Source organism: Rattus rattus, chromosome 1 (assembly GCF_011064425.1).
Source record: "Rattus rattus isolate New Zealand chromosome 1, Rrattus_CSIRO_v1, whole genome shotgun sequence".
NCBI classification, from domain to species: Eukaryota; Metazoa; Chordata; class Mammalia; order Rodentia; family Muridae; genus Rattus; species Rattus rattus.
Window position 1 is genome coordinate 223,385,171 of NC_046154.1, and position 26,565 is coordinate 223,411,735.

The 26,565-nt window shown below is 33.8% G+C and overlaps 1 protein-coding gene across 2 annotated transcripts in view; it reads right to left on the reverse strand.

The window, feature by feature from the left end:
• The window catches only part of Csmd3 (CUB and Sushi multiple domains 3), a 1,591,133-nt gene that overhangs the window by 1,447,623 nt on the left and 116,945 nt on the right, over positions 1–26,565 (reverse strand). For both annotated transcript variants that reach the window (XM_032915225.1, XM_032915219.1), the window contains exon 2: positions 25,565–25,787. In XM_032915225.1, the coding sequence (XP_032771116.1) occupies positions 25,565–25,787 (223 nt within the window). The remainder of the gene's footprint in view (positions 1–25,564; positions 25,788–26,565) is intronic.

Below are 26,565 nucleotides of genomic sequence, written 5' to 3' on the forward strand. Positions count from 1 at the left end.
GTCCATTGCTGTGCTCTCCCCTACCCTCTAACATATGTAGCAGAGGACTTCCTTGACTGGCCTCAGTGGGAGAGGATAAACTTAATCCTGTAGAACCTTACTGTCTCAGAAAAGGGGGATGCTGGTGGAGGTGAGGTGGTGGTGCAGTACATGGATGAGTGGGTGAGCACCCTCTCAGAAGTAAAGGGAAAGGAGATTTAAAAAATCTGGAAGAGGATTCCAGGAAGGAAAGGCAATATTTAGAATGTAAACAAAGAAACTTAAAGAAATAATCAACTTCTTTAGCCATCAGGGAGATTAAATCAAAACTTACGGCAAAGATCAATAATACAAATGACAGCTCATGGTGGCAAGGATATGAAGTAAGGAAATCACTTTTCTATTTCTGATGTAACAGCAAACTTATACAGCCAATATGGAAATCAATATGGATGTTCCTCAGAAAGTTGGGAATCAATCCATCTCAAGATCCATCTATGCTACTCTTGGGTATATACATAAAGGATGGTCATCCATTCTACCACATGGACACTTCCTCAACTTTGTTCATTACTGCCAGAAATTGGAATGAACTTAGATGCCCCTTGTTTTAGTTAGGGTTTTACTGCTGTGAACAGACACCATGACCAAGGTAACTCTTATAAGGACAGCATTTAATAAGGGCTGGTTTAAAGGTAGAGAGGTTCAGTCCATTATTATCAAAGTGAAAACATGGCACTGTCCAGGAAGGCATGTTGAGGAGGAGCTGAATGTTCTACATCCTCATTTGGAGGCTGCTAGAAGAAGACTGGGTTCTATGCAGCTAGGAATAGGATATTAATGCCCACCCTTACAGTGACACACCTAATCCAACAAGGCTACACACTTCCTAATAGTGCCACTCCTTGAGGCAAGCATATATAAACCATCACATCCCTCTTGGGAAAAATAAATTAGTTTTATGGACAAAGAAAATGTGGTACATTTACATAATGAAGTATTATGTATCCATAAAAAAACATAACATCATGAGATTTGCAAGTAACAATAGAAAATACCAGATCACGAAAGACAGATGTGATATGTATTCACTTCTAAGTGGACACTAGCTGTGACATCAATGATACCAGGCTACCATCCATAGTACCACAGACTGTTGGTATAGGGTAAAGGACTTGAGGCTACAGAGATCTTTTATAAAATGGAAATAGAATAAATAGTTATAGATGGTTGGGGGAATGGGAGAGTCAAGGGAAATGAGGGAGGGGATATGGGGAGAGACTGCTAAAATTCAGAGCCATTTCAAGGGTAGTGTGGAAACTTAATACAGTAGAATCTTTCAGGTATATATGGAAGGACATTTAAATAAATTTGCCAAACAATGTTCTCTACAAATTGACAACAAGGGTCTGTGGCTTAAAACAATATCTAGACAACTCACTGAACATAGAGAAGTCAAACTTGTGCTCGATACAGTTCTCAACCCTACATGCTAGCACCTTTGTAACTGAAAAATGAGCTTATTACTAAGATTCTCCCAAAATGATTCCAAATTCTAAACTTACAAAGAGTTATGGGCTCCAAGTGATCTCAGTCCATAAGCTTTGATTTTTTTTTTATTAAATACCTTTGAACTAGGATTCTTTAGTTTTTCCTGAATTCTGAGAGTTACACTGAGGATAAAACTATAATCTAATGGATAGAACATTCTTCCCTCAAAAACAATCTCAGATGGTTTCACTTGTTCAGTCTGTATAGAGACAGGCTGCTGCTATAGCCATTTTTTCTCAAGGAGTATAAAATTTGTTCTTCAAGGCATTTAATATTATACAATGAAATATTAAAAAGGCAATAATTTCAACCCATATTTGTTCCTCTCTGAATGACTCAAAATAAACTTAATCTCTCAATTTTCCTACTTTTTTATTTCATTATAGAACCATAGATCTTTAAGACAACAAATATTCATAATTCCAAAAGCAATCTCAACCGACCACTGAGAAAACATAAACTGTAATAAATTTATCTTGCAAGAAATGTCTGGTATTTAACATTATCTTAATCTGTCTTCACCTTGAATTTTCTTCTACTAATGAGCCTATTTTTTCTAAGCTTTAAGGGTTTTGAAAAGCAGTTGACTGTGACAACTACCTCATATTCTATCATCTATAATTAGAAAAAATTAGCCTCTTATTAATAATTTGATATTATTCAAGTAGATTTAAAACTAAAAAAATAATAAGTGGGTACTACTATTCATTATCTCACAGTCATATTAAAAGAACAACGTCAAATGAAATTTATGAAAATGATTACAGTGTTTTGACACATAATAATCATTATCATCATAATTATTCTGGTGTTAAATCCACCCAGGGTTTATCTCAATAAACTCATACTTAGTAAAGAATCTTCTACGTGAACATAATGAGCGTACATGCATGGTTTCATTCTGTTCTTCTCTCTGATTGTAGTATGATCAGTAAATTCAAGTTGCTAGTGCCTTGACTTTTCCATAACGACAGAATATAACCTAGAATTGGGAGCCAAACAAACTCCTTCTGCTCAATGCTGTTTTATTGGAGTATTTTATTATTTCAATAGGAAAACAAAAGATAGAAATTGGTACCAAGAGTGGGTCTATTGCTGTGATAAACATAATCATATGGCTTTTATGACCCTGAAACAGCTATGTGAAAGAAATGCAAAAGTATTTCAAATTTTAGTCTAAAAAGCCATTATATGTTTAAAGAGAGTTTAAATAAATTTGTGTGTCTTTCTTGTGACTGAAGGGCAGACAGATAAGGCCTAATTTATGAGGTTTAGGGGAAGGTCAAGGACTTAGGACCTGTGATATGGATGGGTCATTTCTTTGATGTTTTGGTGAAAAAAAAAATGCCTTTAATCTACTGTGTACTTAGAACATGAGTGAATTGGAAATGAGAAGTTGTAGAAATGTCAGGATTGAAGGGTATTCCAGTTGGTTCTGAAAAAGAAGCCATAATTGTTAGAGATCATCACCACTGAGAAGAAGCCTTATGGGCTGTATGCGTATCATAATGATGGTATCTAGAGGACAAATGTATACACTGCAGACTTCATCTTGTAAAGATCTAAACTTACTAAAGGGAAAAAGCCTATGATGATGTGGTTTCCTTGAAAGGAACTTCGAAGAAAAGAAGGTAACCCAACTTTTGCCCAAAGGGCATTGGCTATATTCTGGTCTGGTAGCAGAACTTGACAATATTGTTCGCTGACGTTGGTTTTGGTAAGATCCAGGATGCAATCTTGAAGGGATTATGAACGGATAGTTGCATCCATTGAACATGTATATAATATTTTAGTCCTTGGAAAATGGTCCTAGAATGACATTATGTTATGATGTTTGGGTGAGTTCTAAGCTAAAGAAAAGATCGTTAATAGTGTAGATGCCAGGAAGAACCATGAGACATCTGCCGATTAGGGCATGGCTGGAAAGTAGACTTGGCATAATCCTAAAAGAGAGGCTCACCCTGCAGATGGCATAAATAGCTAAGATTGTATATTGTCTCTGCTGGATGTTTGTTTTGGACATGACCATGCCTTGCTGCACCCAAATACTCCCTGTTTTTTAAAGGAATCCTTATTCTTTTCTGTTATTTTACTTTATTTTTGCTACAGATTTTATAGGAACTCATGGTTAAGAGAATTTGGAATTTTAAAAGAGTTAAAATTATAGGAATTCTATTTTACTTTAGGACAGACTTTGGGTAGGTTACTTGTGCGCTACTTCCCATATATATTACAGACTCTCAAGAGTACTATTAGATTTGCTGCCATTTGCCTGTCTGAACAGGCTCTTCTTAACCTGCTTCCATTCCTTGAGCCTTGGCATCAGAGAAGGGAATCCAATACCCTCTTATCTAGTTCTTATCTGCCACCTTCATGTATTACTCCTAACACCACCCCACCAGAACTACTCTCAACCAAGGAACATGCATAGCTAGGAACAAGGTAAGTTACTTATTCCCTCTTTCTCCTCTATTCTATTCTCTCTTCTGCCTGCCAGCCTTAGTACTTCCTCCTCAAGTACCCATGGATGATTGAAAATGGATCCAAATCGATCACCTTGCACAAAATCTAACTCCAAGTAGATCAAGTAACTAGTAGGTAAGACCAGATGTGCTGAACGTAATAGAAAACCAAATAAAGAATAAACTTGATCCCATTGGCACAAGAAAGAACTTTTTTGCAAAGGATACCAATATCACAGGCATTCAGACTGACAATGAAAAGTGGTGTCCCATGAAGCTATAATAACTTCCATTTACACTATCAATAGAGTAAAGCAGGAGCCTACAGAATGAGAAAGGTGTTTTACCATTTAAGCATCTAATAGTACCTATAATATACAAAAACGGGAGGATAAAATGGAACATTGAGAAAACAAGTAACTTAATTTAAAAACGGATTATAGAACCAAGCAGAGAGATCTCAAAACATGAATCTCAAACACCTTACAAACATTTTCAAAAGTGTCCAAGGCTTAGTTATCAGCGAAGTATAAATTAAATCTACTTTGAGATTCCATCCTACTTTATTCAGAATTGTTAAGCCAATAATACTAAAGCACATGATAGCAGAGAATGGTGATGATGGGGAAAGGGCAACACCTATTAATTGCTTGTAGGGGTACAAACTGGTAAAGTCACTGTGCAAATTCTTGTGGAGTTCCCTCAAAAGGCTGAAAAGTACATCCCTTCAAATTTCTAGCTCTATCACTTATGAGCATATACCTAGAAAACTCCATCCCTTATGACTTAGATGCTTGCTCATATGTTTTTCCTGCTGTTCTACTCTTAATAGCTAGAAATTGGAAAGAGCTTTAACCAACATGTCAAGAACATGTATATTTTTGCAAATATTTTCTTGCTTTTTCATAAAATGATTCAAGAGAATAAGCCAAATGAAATTAAGTGTGAAAACAAATATAATCCTATAAGCACATGCTTAAATGCTCTCTGATTGAGCAGAGCATCTAATCTCTGATTCAATATCATTTTTTTCTTGAGTAAATATATTTTCCACATGTGATTATCTCTTCCTTGAAACTAAATATTAATCCATGCAGTCTTCAAAAATTATCAATATTATCTTTGCAGTAGTAAGTCTATCTTGTAAAGCATTGACTACATCACCATGTGAACATACTGGTATTGGTGTAATTTGAGTTAACAGAGTTAATTGCACTGTAGTGAAACAAAAATTCTCCATGTTTTCCAAATTTAAATTTTATGTAGATGCAAAAGATAAGGGGATACACAACCAAGTGCTTGTCAGATCAAAGGCAATTTTAACTAATGAGATAATGTTGAACGCTTCCAGTTATCAAATTTCCTCCATTGTGTCAAGTATGCAACATATTAACATATTCTTATAATTCCTTAACCTATTAGATTACACTTTACTTTTATTACCCCCAGTTTGAAAATAGAGGTAGAAAGTCTAAAGAAGAGAGATTTATTCTTGAAATCCACATAATTAGTAAATGACAAAGTTAGAGGTTAAAACCATATTACTTTGGCTTTTTTGTAGAGTCTTTCTATTAGTTTTGCTGAATTTAAATAAGTACACGGGTTTATCCACAGTATTCTGATTATGGAAGTTACAATGGATGCTTTTAAACTAATCTGTAATGTGACCATTTGAAGATCAGCTTGTTTTGAACAGCTTCAATGATGTTAAAAATCAAATTTAGCGACTGTGCTCAGATACAGGGTAAGAAACAAATCAGAAGGCCAATTATCTATTGTTTTGAGAAGCTTTGCCATGAAAACTGAGTGTGTAATTGACATCGACTTTGATGTATGGCAAATTAACTGTAGGATTTTGGAATGAAAATAAAGTTATGAACACTAATTTCTGTATAGTAAGGAGAGTCACAGAAACCACATCTATTTAATGTGTTAACATTAATGATTATAGGAAATTTTCTTTCCCTGGTGTTATGCACTAAGTTTATGTTTTATGCATTTAAGTTAAAAACTACTGTAAGTAAGAAATACTCAAGTTAATAAAAAAAAAGTGTGTGGAAAAAAAAAAACTACTGTAAGGATGAGTGTTCTTGTACTCTTATTGCCCATAAAGCTTGGAAAGGTTAAATAATTTGCATGTTCTATTTATTATGTAGAGAATTAAAATGCCAAAGAGGTTTCTCTGCATCTGTAATAAGAGTTCTTCACACAGCAGACTATTAATACTATGATTTAGATATAAAATAAAGGGAGAAGGGGCAATTAGAATTACATATACAAAGCGCAAATTTTCTTTTCAGAAAATGAAAATAACCTAAAACATAATATTGTTCAAAAGTAATTTAACAGAGAGATTGAAAATAATTCTAGAAACCAAATTTAAAGTAATAAATTTGGCAGCTTGAAAAAATTTTAAACACTAGACTAGTAGAAAACTTAGAATTCCCCCTCTATGTTTAAATAAATATTTTCCGTAATGATGTTGACAGTTAAATGTAGAGCAGATTTTAGATGATTTTTCCATATAAGCAATAGAATTGACCAGACTAGAAAGATGTATCCCTCATGAAGCCTATACTAATGGCACATCTGTACAAATATGTGTGCGTCCATACATACACTGGATGAGAAATCAACATATAGTTTCTATGTGAGATGAGAGAAGAAATGATGAAAATAACAGTTATGGTAAAACTAAACATTGAGGCTGCTAGCCTTTTACATAAATATTTCAGCACCATTTCACTTATTCTGTGATTTATACTTTTGTATCTTTATGAAATAATATTTTTAAAATACTTAACTCTTCTGATTAAATGAAACAATTTTTATGAATAGAACACATTGTTAAGCATTTACAGAATAATTTCTTTCAGCATTTGCTAAGTCTTATTTTCAATTTAGGCCCAAAGTATAATGAGTAAAAAAAAAAATAGATCAACATGTGACATCATTTACTATTAGCTAGGTAAGGAAGCACTGTACAGCCCAGCTTCTTTAGTGACTATCAGAAGAATCACAAAATTGCACATCACGAAATTATCTTACAGAAAAAGAAACCAAACAAGCAGTGCTTTAAGATTGTCTTCAGCAAACATTTAATTCAGCATGTTACGGAGCAGCCATTTTAACATCTAATGCATGTAATGAATAGTCTGCTATCATCCAATGACTGATAAAGAAAATTTCATAGATATTAAGTTTATTAGAACTCCATGGGACATATGGTCAGTATATATGGCTTTATTTTTTTAAATTTTATTTATGATTTAAAAAGCTAAAAAAATAAATGTCTCAGCATTTGAATAAGGTGTACTCTGCTGATTATCATATTCTGATATCATCGTGGTTGATTAAGAACGAATAACCATGGGAGATCATCTAAATGTGAGGTCTCCACCATATCCCTCCCCTTAGAGCTCAGGGAATCCCACGGAGACTGTGTGAGCCACAGGTAATAGATGATACCGAGTGAAGAAGGACCTCTAATATAAGCCGGGCCCGTATAAGTTCAGAGACTGAAGCATCAAGCACAGGGCCTACATGGATCGGCACCACGTCTTAGCACATCTGTTAGCTTAGCATTTTTATAGGACTCCTGACTGTGAACTGACTCTTGGGTCTGCTCTTGAGATTCGTTTCCTTAGGATAATTCGCAGTGTCCAAATCCGATATGAGAGTTTTTGCTTCATTTTAAAATATTTTCTTTTGTCATATTTGGTGATTACCTCTTTGAAGTCTTTTGTGTTCTAATGAGACAGAAAAGGAGTGAATCTGGAAAGAGGGAAGTAGGGAGGAGCTGGGAGGAGTAGACGGAGAAAACTATAATCAGGTTATACTGTATAAGAAAATGATCTTTTGGGGGGAGGACAGGAGTGAAGCCCTGAGGGCCAGCAGAAAGAATGGAAACAAGCAACCTCAGGAGATAGGAGGTGTTGAGGGGAAACCCACTAGAATGTTCCAGAGACCTGGGAGGTAAGAGACACTCGGGTAAGAGACTGTGGGCAAGCTAGACCTTAGATCAAATGCCCTACAGTGGGGAGCGGGAACTTGAAGAGCCCACTTCCAGTAGAAAAACAGGGCATCAAGTGGAGGGATAGGGTTGCCATGCCACAGTCAAAAACTGACCCAGAATTGTCTAAAAGAATTGGAGGGATAAAAATGAAGAAGAGACTGAGGGAAAAGAGGTCCAGTGACCAACCCAGATTGGGATCCAGCTCAAGGGGAAGCTCCCTTAATGCTGTGGTGTGCTTACAGACCTTTGAGCTGCCCAACAAGTAACTAAATGAGTCAGGCGTAGATACTTACACCCAGTCAATGGACAGAAGCTGAAGACTCCTACGGTTGAATTAGTGAAGGGCTGGAAGAAGCTGAGGAGGAGGGAGAGCCCATGGGAAGGCCAGAGCCCAGAATTCCAGGTACCTGGACCTCTGAGATCTCTCAGACACTAAACAGCCATCCAGGCAGCATAGCCCCCAACACATACGCAGCAGAGTACTGCCCGGTCTGGCATCAGTGAGAGAAGAATCACCTAGCCCTGGAGAGACATGATGCTTCAGGGAGAGGGGAGGCCTGATAGCGTGGGGGTGAGGGACATCCTCTTGGAGACAGAAAAGGAGGAATGAGATGAGGAACTGTGGGAAAGCAGACCAGAATGGGGTTAAGGACCAGACTGTTAAAATGTTTAAAGATAATTTTAAAAAATCACCTATTTTCCATAAAAGAATAAACAAGAGAAAAAAATAGCAAAATAAAATTCTCTTCGTCATAGGCATCTAACACCTATGGTGTCCTTAAAGAAACAGGAATTTTAATACCTAAGATTTTTTTGTCCATATAATTTTAAATAATTTTAAATAATTTTTGAAAAGATGACAAAATAAAAATATTTGTAAGGTCTCAAAAGAAAATTTGAAAATAATAACACTTCCAAATTGTTAAAATTTAACAATATTTTTGCTTATGAATCAATAATATATATATATATATTTTCTTTCTAAAAAGGAAAGTTAAAAGTGAATGAACCTTGGACCCATGGGAATTTGCCACTGTGTGCATACTAGCTACAAAATATTAAATAAAAAAATGAGGTACCCAAAGTAAACAATTGTGTATGTCTTAAAATAGAAAAACACAGCCTGATGATCAGAGGTTGGCTTATGTGCAAATAAAGTTTATCTTGTGGGTATTAAACAGAATGGCAGGAACAAAATTGAAACGCTTGTTAGCACAGCGCTTGGTTTGAATAAGTAGTTCCTAAGGCTCCGTGTTTTAAAGTACTGGAGCCTATGGTAGCACTGAGAGGTTGATGGGGCCTTAGAGAAGTCCTTACTTATTCCCGTTTCAGAGTGTACATTCAGAGTGTAGGACCTCAGGCATCCATTTGCTTTCTGACTCCTGAGATGAGAAGTTCGCTCCACTGTGGCATTCTCATCTTCTACCTTCCACAAATATTGAACCAACTATTTTTTTAACCACAGCTTCCATAGCTTTGAGCCTTCAATATCATACACTACTACATTGCAGATGGAACTCTATACCCTGTGCGTGTAACACAAGTATTCTCCATTTAGCTACAGTGTCAGGCCTGAAATTACACTTTCTTTTATATAAAGTAGTCACTGGTCATTTTTCTCTATTAAAGACAGCTGGCTAAATATAGTTAGGCTTCATTCAGAATATAGAACTGCGAAGTCGAGGAGCGTGAATAGGGATGAAATAAAAAAAAATCAACTAGAAATATTTTTGCTCAGTGGTGATCTAGAACTTTATTTTAATATATATATATATTTTTTTTTTAAATGCTGGGAGTTAAACCTAGTACATGCTCTGAATGTACTGTACCTCTGAGTTAATTCTAGTACATTAATTATGATGGCTATATATTATACATAAATACATAAAATTTATTCATGAAATAGAATATGAAAATATAGTAAAGTCTACTAGAAATATAATTTATGTGTTGAGTATTATAATAGAATGAGACAGAAGTCAAATCTTTTATCTATTATTCTTGTCAGTTAAATATTTCCAAGGAATATATGCAAAATATAAATACATTCATTTCAAATGTTTAAGAATACAATTAATTTAAATTGTATTCTTCAATTTAATTAATTGATTCCTGTTTTCGTAATATCATCCTATTTGCTAGAGGTATAAATAAAGCCATAAAGATCATACCATACAAGATAATGCTACATGTTTAAATTAGTGTATTGTAAAGATTAGTATTTAGAAAATGATTAGCTGAAGAATTAAAAATAATTACCAAAATGTAAAGTAATTTTATCATATCTTTCCAGTTTTAGCCATAAATTATGTTAGAACTTTTCACAAATTCATTATAAAATTTGTACAAAGTGATTCATAATACATACTTAATAAACCAGATATATATTTCTACCTAAGACATGTCTTGTTAAATTAAATTGAGGGGTTTTCAACATTTCTGAAGGCAACATTGTTGACCATGAATGTAATAAATGTGTGTGTGTGTGTGTGTGTGTGTGTGTGTGTATAACTTAGTTATATTTATATGTATGTAAGTTCAATGTGTTTGAAACATCTTTATTTTATTGTGAGGATGTGACGAAGAATGGGCCACAAGAGCTCATTATTTGAATATTTTGTGAAACTGACTGGGAAGGATTAGGAGATGGGTGAGTGAAACCTTGCAATGGATCACTGGGCTTGATCCATTTCTTCTTTGTTCTCTCTGCCTGACACTTGTAATAAACAGCAAGCTCTCACCTCCTGCTTTATCACAGTCTGCCTGCTTGCTGCCATGTTTCCAGCCACCATGATCCTGGGCTCACCCTCTGTCTTGTTAGTTCCAAACAGAATTCCTCGTTTTAGAAATTAGTTTAGTCATGTTTTTGTCCCAGCAATAGGAAAGTGGCTAAGATATGCATGAAATATTGATCTTGACCATGATTATTTTTACAACACAAGAATCCTTTCTATCAATTTTGTCTTAAAAACTAGATATGATTTCCCAAGTTCAGTAGATGCATTAATATAATTTTCTTGTTTCTGTGAAAGTTTTAATTTCACTTGCTTGTATATGTTTTATGTGAATTATGCTACTTTGTATTCAGATGTCTACAGAGGCCAGAAGTAAGTCTCAGAAGCCCCAGAGCTGTGGGTAGAGGTAGCTTGTGTACTACCCAGTATGGGTACTGAAAACAATCCTCCAGGAGAGTTGGAAGGAGTTTTACTTCTTGCTATCTCTGTATACCTTATTTTTCCTTGATATTAGCTTTTACTTTTAATAAAAATATTTATTTAAAACAATGAACAATAAAAGTTTTCTGCCAAATTTCAAGAAAGTCTTCAGTGCTAAGAATTTAATTGAATTGGATAAAGCTTTCACAGCATGGGTGAGGTCCTGAGTTCAAACCTCTACACTACAAACATAGCTAAAATAATAAGTCTAAAAATCTGCTGTTCCCCACATCCTGTGCTTAAACATATAAAGGTATATCATTAGTGAGCAAACCTCAAATTTAGAAATATCTGTTGGCTGAAATTCTGTATTTTCTGAGAAAACATATGAAAATTTCTGAAATACAATTTCCTCACATATACAAATCAGAATATTGGGAATAATATTTGAAGTGTTGCTATAATAATCAGATGTGAGCCTCCTGGATGAATATACATTTATTAATGCTGTGTTAAAACAGGTATTTATTATTTGTTTATTTCTTAAGAATATTATATAATAACAAACATAACAATTCACAGAGTTAGCCTATAATGCCTTATCCACCTCATGGCCAATTTAGAGGTTTATGAAATCTTCTATTACATAAAACATTTATATCTTGAGAATATCGAATTGTTTCATGTGAAACAATCAACCGTCATTTTGATTACTCCACATTATTAATGAGAAAATGAATGAGTGACTTCAGAAGAAATATCACCAGCCAATTATACACAAGCATATTGGTTACTTGCAGAACATCAGTGCAGTTTCACAAAAAGTACACACTAATAGAAATAAATGGTCTCGCATTTTGTTGTAAAAATAAACAAAATTCATGGAACAAAATGTTTGAACTTACTTATTGTCATTTTGTTCAGTTTTCATCTCAATTTCCATAGTTTTGTGTTGCCATTTATTTTTTTTTCAGCAAAAGACTTCTTAATAAATCTTGGCCACATACCTAATATTAACAACAAAGGGTTGTGTGCATCCTTGAATCTTCGCTTTTCTTGGATTTGAAAGAGCCTTTTATGTTCACAAAAAGTTTCAGAAATCCTGTCTGTCCTTGAGAGCAATACAATCATTAGTTTGAATCTTCCAAAGGGAAAAATGGTGTCTAAAGCAAAGAGTCATTAACTGCCTAAGGTGCATCACAATTTTAATTGACTATTTTTCTAATTCATTTGCATGGCCAATGGCAAAACACTAATCCTTTAGTAAGATATAGTACTGAGGTAGTTACTACACTGTAAAAACTTTCAAAGATTTGTTTAGAAGGACGATAAACATATTTGTTCTCAACTTCTATGTTCCCAAGGGTCTGTATTAATATACTATGTTAACAATAAGCAATGATACTTCCAGTTGTTAGGTGTCATTAATAGTTCAATAGAATTGAAAAAGCTTGCTATTGTCTTTCATTTTCCAGAAGTTGTTTATATTTCATATGTACTTTTTGTAGAGGTACCTTAACACAAACTATGCTAACTCATAGGGCCTCTGTGTTTTTTAAGTCTTTTTTTTTTTTTGGTCCAAAGTAGATAATCAGAAGACAAGGACAAGTTCCAGCTTGGAAGGGAGAAATCTTCAGAGCCAGCAAATTATATTGGGTTCCATCACTCTCAATCTAACCTTTATGGCAGCCTAGAGACAGGAATGTGGAAAGAAATGCCATCAAGCATAGTTAAATCACCAAAGTGTGTGGTCATAAAATACCTTATGGCCATTTGTTCCTATCCTGTAATAAGTCTTTCGGATATTTTCTAATATTGTTCATTGGGAAGGTGTTCCCAACCTCATTTTACCTACAGGAAAGGAGAGGGGCGATTCGTTGTCTTTGAAAAGAACACAAAGTAAAATGATAGAAGATTTTTATCATGAGAATGAAAGGTTTGTGGGAGCAGGGCAGGACGGAAGCCGATGAGATAAATGAAGTAAGACAAGAACTACAGAACTGCTCGGGCACACGGCTAGGATTTTCTGAAGAAAGACAGGGGGCGTTATAACAGTTGTGGAAATGAGGATTTAAGCTCCAAAATTCCCTTTCCCTCTCATTCCTATCCTTTCATTTGTGTCTCTTACTACCAGGTATTTGGATTTGTCAAGAGTCTAGCATGTTAATACGACACATAACAGATTGTGATAAAATATATTGCATTTGTTTTAGTTTATTAAGTTTTAAATTTACATATTGTTTTATTGAAAATAGATTCTTGTCATACAGTTCACTCTGTTCACTGTTTCCCCTTTCCCAAGTCCTTCTAGCATCTTCTTACCGCCTATTTCCCTCATATCCACTCCTCTCTTTCCTCTTCAGAAAAGAGTAGGTCTCCTAGAGACTACAGTCAAACACAATAAACCAAGATGCAGTAAAACAAGACAAAAGCCCTCATAGCAAGGCAGGACAAGGCAACCCAATAGGAGAGGGCAAGAGGTCCAAAGGAAGGCAAAGGAATGAGAGATACACATGCTCACACTGTGAGGAATCCCACAAAAAAGCCAAACTAATAGCCAGAACATATAAGTAGAGGAACTGAGAAGTATATTTGTTTATCTATGCATATGTGGACAAGAGGGAAGATGTCTGTGAAGGTCATAAAAGATCATTGGATTCTGAAGACCGAGAGTTACTGGCAGTTGTAAGCCCTCAAACATTAGCATTGGGACCTGAAGTTCTAAGCATCAATTACTGATCTTAGAAAAAATCTGGAGAAAATATTGTTATTAGGGGACAAATTAACATTAAGAGAATTTATCTACAATTATGAAACATATTACATCACTATGATAAACCATTTATGTATTTATTGTGAATCATCACAAAGAAAAAAGATAGGGAGGCAAGTAATTTTATTGAAGAAATAGTGAGAAAGAAATAGAGTTTTCAGTGGCAAGAGTTGTTCAAGCAGTCATTTTGCAAAATGTACTTTTAGCTTAATTGTGACTGCCCAGGAGCAACCATCTGGGAGTTGTTGTTTTTGGATTCCTTAAAATATGTCATGCTTATTCTTCATTTTAATAGTCAACATGAACAAAATAAGCCTAGATGCTTTTACACCTGACAAATTATGGATCTAATTATCAGCTCTAATATTCTAAACTTTAGACAAGAATAAAATATGAAATATTTTCCAACATTAGATGATCAAATATTTATATAGCAGCACAGAAATTACTCAATAGTAAATCAGCAATAAATGAATAATTGTTACAATTCACACTATTTCTCATTGAAGAGTAATATCAGGAATTAGAATTCTACTCATAATACAAAATAATGAGACAATTGCATCATATATATTTATCAAATACATATCAAAGAGATTTTCTACACTTTTATCTCAGTAATATCATCAATATAGTTGAAAACACAGGAAGTATTTTAATCAAAACTCAGAATAGAATGTGAATTACCTAGTTACATCTACTTTGAAATAGCAAAATAAGATGACAAAAATGGCTAAGTATTTAAAATATTGGCCAAAATGTAGACCAACCAGAACTTCTACACAATAGTAGACAGCTATGCATATCAATTTGACGATTTTTATGAAATTAAAAATGCTTCTTTAAATTAAGCATGTAGAAAGGAAAAGAGGGATAGTTTAAATATTAGGTAATGAAGAAAAGTCGAATATATGTAATTGACACTTGAGTCATAAAAGAGGAGAGGCAGCTAATTGTTTTTCTAGTTTTGAATATGTCATGGACTGTTTGTGTTAGCTAATAGATAAGTGTGTAAAATACATCTAATAAGTAAAGTACAAAATCTAATGTGATGCTTGAAAAAAATGGCTATTCTAACACTAGAGAGAGGTTTGTTAATATGGATACAATTTGGATTTGGTTAATCTTGCTGTGTAATGCAAGTTATTAAGATAAACTTTTTATTTATTTATTTTTATGGATATGATCTGCATCTATGTTTGTCAACCACATATGCAGTGCTCCCAAAGGCCAAAAGAAGGTGTTGGACCTCTAGGCATTGTAGTTACTGATGGTGATACCAACTACATGGAGGTTGACAAGTGAACACGGGTCTTCTGGAAGAACAGCCACTGATACTGACTACTGAACATCTGTCTAGCCCCTATAACAACATTTTAATCAATCTAAGGGTTTTTTTCTGTTGAATGAACTAAGAGAATTTTCTTTTGAAGCTAAATGACGATGAACCCACACAATATGTTCAATAATGCACATGCATCCTTATTCATATCAGCCCCAAATTTAACTCACCCAAATGCTTATCAAATAAAAATAAATAGATGATGTAATATTATGTTCTTCATTTACAAAATCGAACAAGCTGTTGATTTGTATAGTACTGTGAATAAACACACATTTGACCAGTGGGGATGGGCGAACAGAAACAAAAGAAATTATTCTGTTGAATCATTAAGGATATGTGAAGGCATAGAAAGACCATGATACTTCATAGTGAAAAATGACACCTAGAATTGTTGTTCAAGAAGGTACGGGCAGTAGCTGTATTGGATCCAGTAAAACTTCCAAGGATGATCAATGTTTATATGTTAAGAACACTGTAAGTTGTATATTTATGTAAGAGATATGAATTGAGAAAAAGGAGAAAGTGAGGAAACAGAAACAATTATATATATATACACATATATATGTATATATATATACACATATATATGTATATATATACATATATGTACGGAGAGAGAGCGATGGGAGAGAAATGCATACACTTGTAGAATAAGGAGGATTTGAAGGGGAGTGGATGATAGATTTAATCAGGATATGTTATGCAGATGCATCAAATTCTCAAATACAACGTTAAAAAAATAAATAAAAACCAGATAACTCTGAACCAAACAAAACCCCACAAACACTATAATTGTAAAATTTCCCTCTTTCATACATTTTATTGTGTATGAATATAAATTTCATTAACATCTAACACCATCTTTTATTATGAAACTCAAGACTATTCATCTCATATACCCTGCAGATAACTCATGATGATGCTGATAATTGCATGCAGTTTGTTTGGTTGTGGCTGCGTCTTGCACATACCGCTTTGTTCTTGGGATCACTTCTTCAGCTCACTTTACTGTCCTCATGTTTAGCAATTACAGTGAATATCTTCCATAGTTAATTTAATTTTGCAGTCTAATCATTTTTATATAATTGGATGTACATAGGATTTCTGCCAAATACATTCTTTTATATTGTTTAAAACCATATTCTTTAGCTATTTCTTACATAAAATACATAACTTGCAGTTTAAATTTTCTACTTGATAATGAAGTACTTGTGGCTTCACATGAATGCTGAAGAAGAATTATATTCATGAATATTCTAAAGAACATAAACTTGATAATTTCAAATACATTTCATGAGATTTTCAAACAATATATTTTCATAATATATGCACTAATGAAAAATGTACAATATTATCTTTTATTCAAATTTACATTTTGTCTCTATTTCTTTCTCTTTATCTCTTCTAAGTCTTTCCTTTTGTGTCTCTCCTTATGTGGTCCTGCTGATCCAATTATCTTTTACATAATTTTGTTTATTCAACATGAATTCTTCAAAAAAATTGACACAGATTATACACTACGAATTAGTGTGCAGATGCACACTAATGTCTCAGAAAATAATTTAAACTAAGAAATTACCATTATAAAAAATAAAGTAAATCTCTTAAAATTATTCACATATATAAATTTCAAGACGTTCCACGTTCTAAAGATTTTCTTGATATTGTTGTTCTTCCTATGGGGTTGCAAACCCGTTCAGCTCCTTCAGTCCTTGCCCTAACTTTTCCATTGGGGTCCCGCGTTCAGTTTGGCTGAGTGCATCTGCACCAACCACCCAGACCCGCAAAGCTCCCAAGGACTAAACCACCAACCGAAAAGTAAACATGGAGGAACCCATGGCTCCAGCTGGAAATATAACAAAGGATTGCTTTATTGGGCATCACTGAGAGGGGAACCCCTTGGTCCTGTGGAGGCTTGATGACCCAGTGTAGGGGAACCCTAGGGCGCTGATGCAGGAGTAGGTGGATGGGTGAGGGAGCATCCTCATAGAGGCACGGAAAGGGGAAGGGGATAGGGAATATGTACAGGGGGATAACACTTGAAATGTAAATAGATAAAATAATCAATTAAAAATGAAAAAAATAAAGATTTTCTTAAAGATTTGTTATTTATACACTCTACTTTCTTTAAATATAAGCAATTTGCATTTTGTGTAAAATATTTCTTAAAATGTAATGGGATTGTAACTAAATAATTGCTATATATCTCCTATCTTAAAATAAATAGTAGTAAATAGTTTATGCTGGTGCTGACAGATCTATTTTTTTTGCAAAATATCTTAAAATGTTACTTTCAGATTATTAAATATAACAATGTGACAAATTGTCCTCCCCACTGATGAAGAAAATCAGAAAGAGGGGTGATTCCTCTTGCCAACATATTAAAGAAAAATAAAAACAAACAAACTCTTTATTCCACTTGACTCAGTGCTCAGGAGCACAGACAAAACTATATTAGAACAGATTTCAGTTCTGGAAATTCTTTGTAGCGCAAGTTCTTGGTAATAGCTAAAATAACATCACCTGTCTGCTAAAAATACTCTGACCAAGTCTCTGCTTTATCCTTAGTACTAGTCTTTAGGGAGGCGCCACGAGGCCTTCTATGATCTTTTCCTATTCCACCTCCACCTTTCGTTCACCTACTTACCTACTTAATCTAGTTAAATCCACTCAGTGCTAAGGTGGTCATGGTCATTGTTGTAGAATCTGTAACCACTAATTTATTAAACCTGTATAATTTCTAACAACAATCTATGAACATGTGTCCTTATACCCAAAGATAAGAGCAGTCTCCACCACTCTTGAGGAAAGTTCTCTTTGGAGAACATGGAGACCATTATTGAAATCTGCAATCAATCAAAATACACAGCAATGGAGTCTAATCGCTGTGGATTTGTCTAAATGAAATTCCTGAAAAAAGACTCAGGGAATTTTTACAGAGGATGTGGTTGAATCATAGCAAGAGTCAGAAATTTAGGGGGTTTCCTGTCATATTTTATCTATAGAAATGTGAGAAGTTATACCCATTATCTCAACGACATGACTGCTCTGATGTTAGCTGAATAAGAATAGTTTCAACAAACATGCCAGCCTGGACAAAGAAAAGCCAACAATTTCTCAACTTATAAGAAACCGACAGTAAATCTAAAAACTGGAGAGTTAGCTTTTGAATGGGAAAATTAAATGAAATAAATGGAAGAAGGGCATGTTTACTCCTAGAGTGTGGAGAAGTCTTTCTTCTTCATTAATTCATTTATTTCTTTACATCCTGATCACTGCTCTACCTTCATCCCACCCACCCCAGCACTGTCCATCCCTTTATACCTTCTCCTTTAAGAGGGAGGAGTCCCCCACCATGGGCATTCACCCACTCTCGCACAAATGACTTGAAAGTAAGAGAATTATTGTAGTGATAAAAAGCTGGGTCTAGGAGTCTTCTTACATCTGTATTTTAGAAAGAATTTCAGGATCTTCAAACTATCATTTCTGCAGTGTTGTCATATATATCTAGAAAGTTCTATTTAAAAAAAAGACTCTGGAACTCATAAAAAGAAATGAAACATAAATATAAGTTTTTAGAAGAAAGAACAGCAGATGAACCATAAGGATATGAATTAACTGAGGATGTGATGCCATGTGAGAGTGAAAAAGGCAAGAACACAGTGAGTGGAAGACACAGACAAGTCAAACTCTGCCAATATCACTGCCAACTTCTAATGAAACGGCAAATTGTGTGGATAAGCACAGTCTGGAGGGCATGTTGGAATTTTCTTTCCCAGTTTTTCTCACTAAATTCATCACTAACATTAAATTCTACCCAGATACATTTGTTTGCAATAATAGTATGCATCGCTCTGCTCTGCTTCGGAGAAGTGATACAAGTTTAGTTTAAGCATTATTTAAAGGATGGTATTATTTTTTTATTTTATTTTATTTTATTTTATTTTATTAACTTGAGTATTTCTTATTTACATTTCGAATGTTATTCCCTTTCCCGGTTTCCGGGCATACATCCCCCTAACTCCTCCCCCTCCCCTCCTTTATGGGTGTTCCCCTCCCCACCAAATATGCCAGAAAGTAATCTCTGTAAATTAAGTATTGGTGAAATTTTCAGGTTGAAATGGAAAGAGAATAATAAATTAGTTATCCAAATATCATAATCTCTTAAGATTTAAGAGGTCATGGTTTGGGTTTGTAGTTGAGCATTTCATATATACGTAACATGTATTTTTATAAAATCCAATCCCATACAACCTCCCTTTCAATTCTTTCCCTAGTACCTACAATTTTGCCTTTCAAGTTCATGTATTCTATTTAAAAATATTTTTTGGAGATTATAATTACATGATTTTTTAACTTCCTTTCCTCCTTTTTCATGAGTGTATTCTCATGCACTCCACATCTTGCTTTCTTTTAAATTAATTTCTTCTTTTTTGTAATTGTTGTTACATGTATAACATATATGCATATGTTATAATGACATATATATATATATGTGTATATAACTACAACTGGCTGACTCAGGAGAATATATATGTATATGTTCATTCATATATGATTTCAGGACTGAACATTTGGTATTAGATAACAAATTTGGATCTCTTCTCTGGGGAATATTATGTCTGCTCCACTTATAAATCCTAAATTTCCTACAGTTCTTTGTCCTGAATTGAGGCCTCATAATCTTTCTCTTTTTCATGTGACCATGTCTATTGTTCTCATCCATGTTTAGCTTTTATTTTGGGGGTCATATATATTTATTGTTAGAATGTTGTTTTCACATGAAGTTTTTCAAATAGTTTTCTTTTTAAATTCCTTTTATTATTATTTAGATGTTTATTTGGGTGAGACCTCACGGGTACAGCTTCTGACTATATTTGCATATTAAATCTCACAGCATTAAATCCAGTAAGTGAAGTTGGTACTATCTGTATATATGTGCACGGTTGTAGAAACATTATATAGAATATTCATAATCTTTCAGGGACTTCTTCTATGAGAAGAACTGAATCTCTCTCTCTCTCTCTCTCTCTCTCTCTCTCTCTCTCTCTCTCACACACACACACACACACACACACACACACAGCAGTTGTCAATTATTCAAACTGTCTCATAAAATAAGTTATATCTGTTTTCTTTTTCCTTTTCCTTTCATTTTTTTCAATGGATAATCATTATCACAGAGGCCTTCACCTGGTCAATCCATAGAGAATTAAGGAAGTGCTCAGCTTTAAAGAGGATATCTGTGCCATTCCTTTCTCCCCAGTGATAAGGAATCACAGTGGAAGGAGAAGTTTGGTTTTCAGTGGCGGAGAATGTTGATATCTCCTGAGTAAAACGTGTTGGAGCATTGCACTCATGGCCACATATGTCTTTTAAAAGAGTAGATAAAGAGAGAGGAAGGACACAACCTTGTCTCCTTCTTGATTCTAGCAGAACTGCTTTGAGTTTAAATCCATTTATTTTGATGTTGGCCCTAGGCATGCTGGAAATTGCCATTATTATTCTCATATATGTTCTTTTTATCCTTTTCTCTCCAAGATTTTTCATGATTTTGTCAAAGGATTTTTAGCATCTAAAAAGATGATAATGCATTTTTTACCTTCAGAATTCATATGATGAATTACATTTACTGATTTCCCCTGTATCTCTATTGAACTACCCAAATATCTGTAGGATGAAGCCTACTTGATCACGGTGGTCATTTCAATGTGTTCATGGATTTTATTTGCAAATATTTGTTGAGTGTCTATATTCATTAGGGAAATTGGTCAGTAGTTCTACTTCTTTGCTCAGTCTTTGTGTGGCTTGGGTAACTGGTGCCTCATATAATGAATTTAGTAATATTCTTTCTGTTTCTGTACTGTGGGATAATTTGAAGAGTATTGGTGTTAACTGTTCTATGAAGGTCTGGTGTAATTTGCACTAAAATGGTCTTACCCTGGGAATTGGTTAGAATTTAATGACTTCAATGACTACTTCTCTATTTTAGGGGTTCTTTGTCTATGTAAGTTGTTTACCTAATCCTTATTTAACATTGGCAAAAATTATATATTGAGAAAAGTATTCATTTCTTTTAGCTTTTCCACGTTTGCTAAATATAGGTTATTATTCCCTGGGTTTCCTTGGTGCCTGCTGCTAATGTTTCTATTTTTTACTCTGATTTTGTTAAGTTGATATTTTCTAACTTTTGATTTATGTGGCCAGGTGTTAGACCATGATGGAGATTTTTATAAAGAGCCAAATCTTCATTTCATTGATTCTTTTAATTATTCTCTTTTGTTGTTGTTGTTATTTGAAATATAATGAATTTGTTTTTTATTGGATTTTTTATTACATTTCAAATGTTATCTTCTTTCCCAATTTCTAGAATATAAGCCCCCTATCTCATCCCTCTCCCGTTCTTCTATGAGGGTGTTCCCCCTCCCCGACTACCCCCATTTGCACCCCTCCTGGATATTCCCCTATCCTGGGGTGGGGGGGGGCGTCCAGTCTTGGCAGGACCAAGAGCTTCTTCTCCCATTGGTGCCCAACAAGGCCATCCTCTGTCACGTGTGCAGCTGTACCATAGGACTGTCCATGTGTAGTCAGTTTAATTATTTTCTACCATCTACTCTTCTTGGTTGTTCTTGTATGTTTCTATACTAGAATTTTAAGTATGCTGTTCATCTGCTAGTATGAGCACACACACACACCCCGATGCTAATGCCAACAAAATAACAGGAAGCAATAATCATTCATCAGTTATATCAATATTAATAGTCTAAATTCCCCAATAAAAATGTCATCTTCCTCATGACTAACAGAATGAATTCAAAAATAGGAACCATCATTTTGCTACATCCAAGAAACACTCTACATCATTGAAGATAAAAATAATTTTCACATGGCAAGTGATTGGGAAAAATATATATTATAAGGAAATGGGCTCAGGAATTAAGCTGCTTTAGGCATTTTAATAACTAACAAGTAGACTTCAACCAAAAACTTACCTAAGGGATAGGGTAGAACAACACATAATCAAAGTAAAAATCCACCACAATGAAATTACTATTCTTACTATCCATGTCCCTCAAAAAAGTGCCCACAAGTTTATAAAAGAAACATTACTACAGCTTAAATTTGAGGTTGACCCTCAAATACTGACACTAGAAGGCTTCAATACCACTATAATACAAAGGTCAGATGACCAATACAAAACTAAATGCAAAACTATTCAAGCTAACAGAAGTTATGAGCTAAGTGGACCTAACAGATATTTGTAAAATATTTCACCCAAACAAACAAAAATGTACAATATATTCTGCACCACATAGAACTTTCTCCAAAACTTACCACAGACTGAACACAAAGCAAGTCACAATAAGCAGAAGAAAATTGAAATAACTTCATGTGTCCTAACAGCCATCATGGATCAAAGCTGGATATTAACAACGAAAGAAGCATGGGAAAATTTACGAGCTCGAGGAAACTGAGCAACTCTCTATGAAATGGAATATGCATCAAGCTATAAATAAAAAATAAATGAATAATATTCTAGAATTTGAAGTAAGTGAATTAGTACTAAGAGGAAAGTTCATAGCATTGCGTGTATGCATTAAAAATAATGAAAGATCTCATACGAATGGAAAAGCGTTTCTGAAAGCTCCAGGAAAACAACAACAACAACAACAAACCCATAGCTAACCATACCTAAGGGGGATTGACAATAATAAATTACTCAAACTGAATGCTGACATCAATAAAATAGAAACAAAGAGAACAATATGAAAAAAGCATGAAACAGAGTTGGTTCCAACAAGATAGGTAAACCCTTTTCAACTGAACTAAAAAGCAAAGAAAGAATATCCAAATTAACAAAATCAGAAATGAACACAGAGATATAACAACAGACATTGACATGACCTAGGGAATCATGAAGACATATATTAAAAACCTGTACTTCATCAAATTTGAAAATCTAAAATAAATGTATAATTTGGTCGATGGGTACCAGTTACCAAAGTAAAATCCAGAAAGATAAACAAGGTTAAGTAGAAGTACAGCCCTGAAGAAAATAAAAGGGATCACTGAAAGTCTCAACCAAAAAATGCCAGGGCATTTTAGATTGTTTTATATCAGAATTCTCTAATAATTTCAAACAAGAGTTAATACAAATGCTGCTCAAATTTTTCCATAACATAAAACAGAAAAACACTTTGCATTCATTTTATGAGGTCACAGTTCCTTTGATATCCAAACCAAAGGAAAATAATACAAAAAAAGTCAAAGTATTACCAACCAATTTCCTTTATAAGCATAAATACAAAAAGACTCAATAAAATCTTTGCAAGTCAAATCAAAGAACACATCAAAAAGATTATCCACTATGATCTACTAGACTTCATCCCAGAGATGCAGGGATGATTTAATATATAAAAATCAATCAGTTTAATCCACCATTTAAAGAAGCTGAAAGACATGAAAAGGTGAAACAACAAACCCACCTGATTATGTCACTAGATATCAAAACATCCTTTGAGAGAATTCAACGCCCCTTCATTATAAAAGTACTGGGAAGATTAAGGACATAAAGGACATTCCTAAATATAATAAAGGTAATCTATAGCAATTCTATTGCGTCAAATTAAATGGAGATAAATACAAACTACTTTCACTAAAATCAGGAACCAGAAAAGGCTTGCCAAGATCTCCAAAGGAAATGGAGGCATCAGGAAAACAAGACTCTGAATCAACTGAGAAAGGTGCAGATGAATCTGAGCTCACAGAGAGGAAAGCAGAAAACACAGGGCCTACGAAGGACTGAACCAGATCCTCTGCATATGTGTTATAACTATTAGTTTATCATTTTATAAGATTTCTAACTGTGAAAAGTGGGTCTCTTCTAGTCCGGTTGCTGTGTCCGACTTTTGTAGATACTTTTGTTTCATCTTATTATATTTTATTTTGTCATGTTAGGTTGTTACCTCTGAGAATGTGTTCTTTCCTAATGAGATTCAGAAAGTGAGTGTATCCAGAAGGGAGGAGAGGTGGGGAGGAACTGGGAGAAGTATAGGGAGGGGAATCTGTATCCAGGTTATATTATATGAAAACATTTATTTTAAATTAAAGAAAAAATACAAGTGATCAATGGCAAGATGTGAAAGAATGATGAAAGTTTAGAAAGTTAATGTTGAAGAGCTTCTTATGAAGCAGAAAAACAAGAACATAATACAACCATTAGGAACAGGGACAGAGTTAGCAAATAATTTTATCACATCGGAACATGAAAGCATTCTTCAATGTACAATACTATCTGTTTAGAATATTATAAATGACAAACCAGAAAATCTTGACTATCCATGAACTATATGTAAACACAACTAGAGTTCTGAACATATATATGTATTTTCTGACTTTGCTTTTTTCCACGTTAAAATACTTTTAGATTATGACTTTTTCAAAACTAAAAAAGTCTGTTGCAAATAAAGCATACTTATTTGAAATAACATTCTAAAACAACAATTTTAGAAAAATTGAACACTTTTTCAGGTTTAATTGACAAATTTCAAAAATATAAACTATCATTAATCAGCAAATGGTTCAGATATCAAGAGTACTGGTCATTCTTGCGGAGGATCTGGCTCCTAGCTCCTATACGGTAATGCTAGTTCAAGAGTTTGTGACACCCTTATTTGGCTTCTGTGCAAGATGTCTATGCATATACCATACATACATGCATACAGGTAAAACATCTATATACATAAAATAAAAATTATATTAAAAATTCTATATGTGAATGTATACCTAATTCCTATTATAAAACAGAAATGTGAGATTTAGCTTTGTGTAACAAAAAAAGTGTTCATCGGTTACTTAAACATTTTCTGAAATCAATGTATTTCTCCATTACATAAATAGTGATTTTAAAGTATCTTTATAACACAATATATTCAATTGGACACACACCTCTGAAAGACACCTTTTATAGTATAGTTTTATTCTTCCCCAAGTTATAACCACAATAAATGAAGCCTTAAGTTAATTAACTTACAAAAGCACACCATAAGAACTTTAAAGGGTCATATTCACCCCTTATCTACCTGTGGAGTAGTCATAATTACTGTTATTAGGAAGTCAGAACTATGGAGAAATTTTGATAATTAAATTGTATATTTTCACGTGAATAGTACTTACTTGTTTGATATAAACTTATTATAACAAATCTTATGAGATTTTTCTGTGAAACAAATAGTCTTCCTATGACATACTCTATTTCTAGTGTGCTACTGAAAATCCACTAACCTTGTCCTAAAGTTTGTAGGATGAGGATGTCCATCATATAAAGATAAGTAGTCGTATTCCTCTTCTAGTGCAAATGACTGAAAAACAATTTGTATTCTATTTCGTTCTTCTGCTATTATTACCCATGTACAGTTCGCACCATTTGGATATCCATATGGAAAACCAGGGCTTTCTATGGTGCCATTAAGTCCTTTTAAAGTTCCACCACATGTATAAATAAATCCTGCAAAAAAAAAAAAGACAAATAGAAATCGTTATAAAATTTTTTGACATTTTGATTTTGTATTCTTAATATTTTTAAATATCTTAAATGTTTGGTTTTCTTTACGACCAATAGTGGTAAGTTTTAAATGATGTTTTGTGAACTAGATAAATTTTATTTTATTTTATTTTTATAAGCATTTGTAACATAGATGTACCATATGATATATAGTATGAAAAAACAGATTGATAATTTATCAGGCTTAATTTATTAATTGTAAAGCAGTGAATAAAATCAGTTTGAATCATTATTCATTTTGATCTAAGATATAAAAGTTCAAACATGTCAATTGCCTTTATATGCTTTTTAATCTATTCTGGGAAGAAGAAAACTGTGTTGAAAATTTATTATAAAATGTGCTATAGGTTTAAATTATTAAAACCAACTCTTCTGGCATAATGTACTTTGAAACATACTCAGATATACCTATACAGTATTTTAGAAGAATGTGCTCAATTCATTAGAAGAGGAGTTGAGAAATATAATCGATGTAATTGTTTTAATTTTTGTAACACTGATAGGTTGATTCTGTGGTAATCTTAAATTAACTAGACCAAAGTGACGGTTAAATTTGGGAATATGTCTGGATACTTTGCATCAACGATCTACTATTTGCCCTGCTTCTATGAGAGGTCTATGAGGACATGCCCCTCAGAGATAATTTGACAGCTTACTATATTTTTGGCTAATTCATTTGTTTGAATATACAGATCAAGATGCAGAGACATGTACAGAAGTT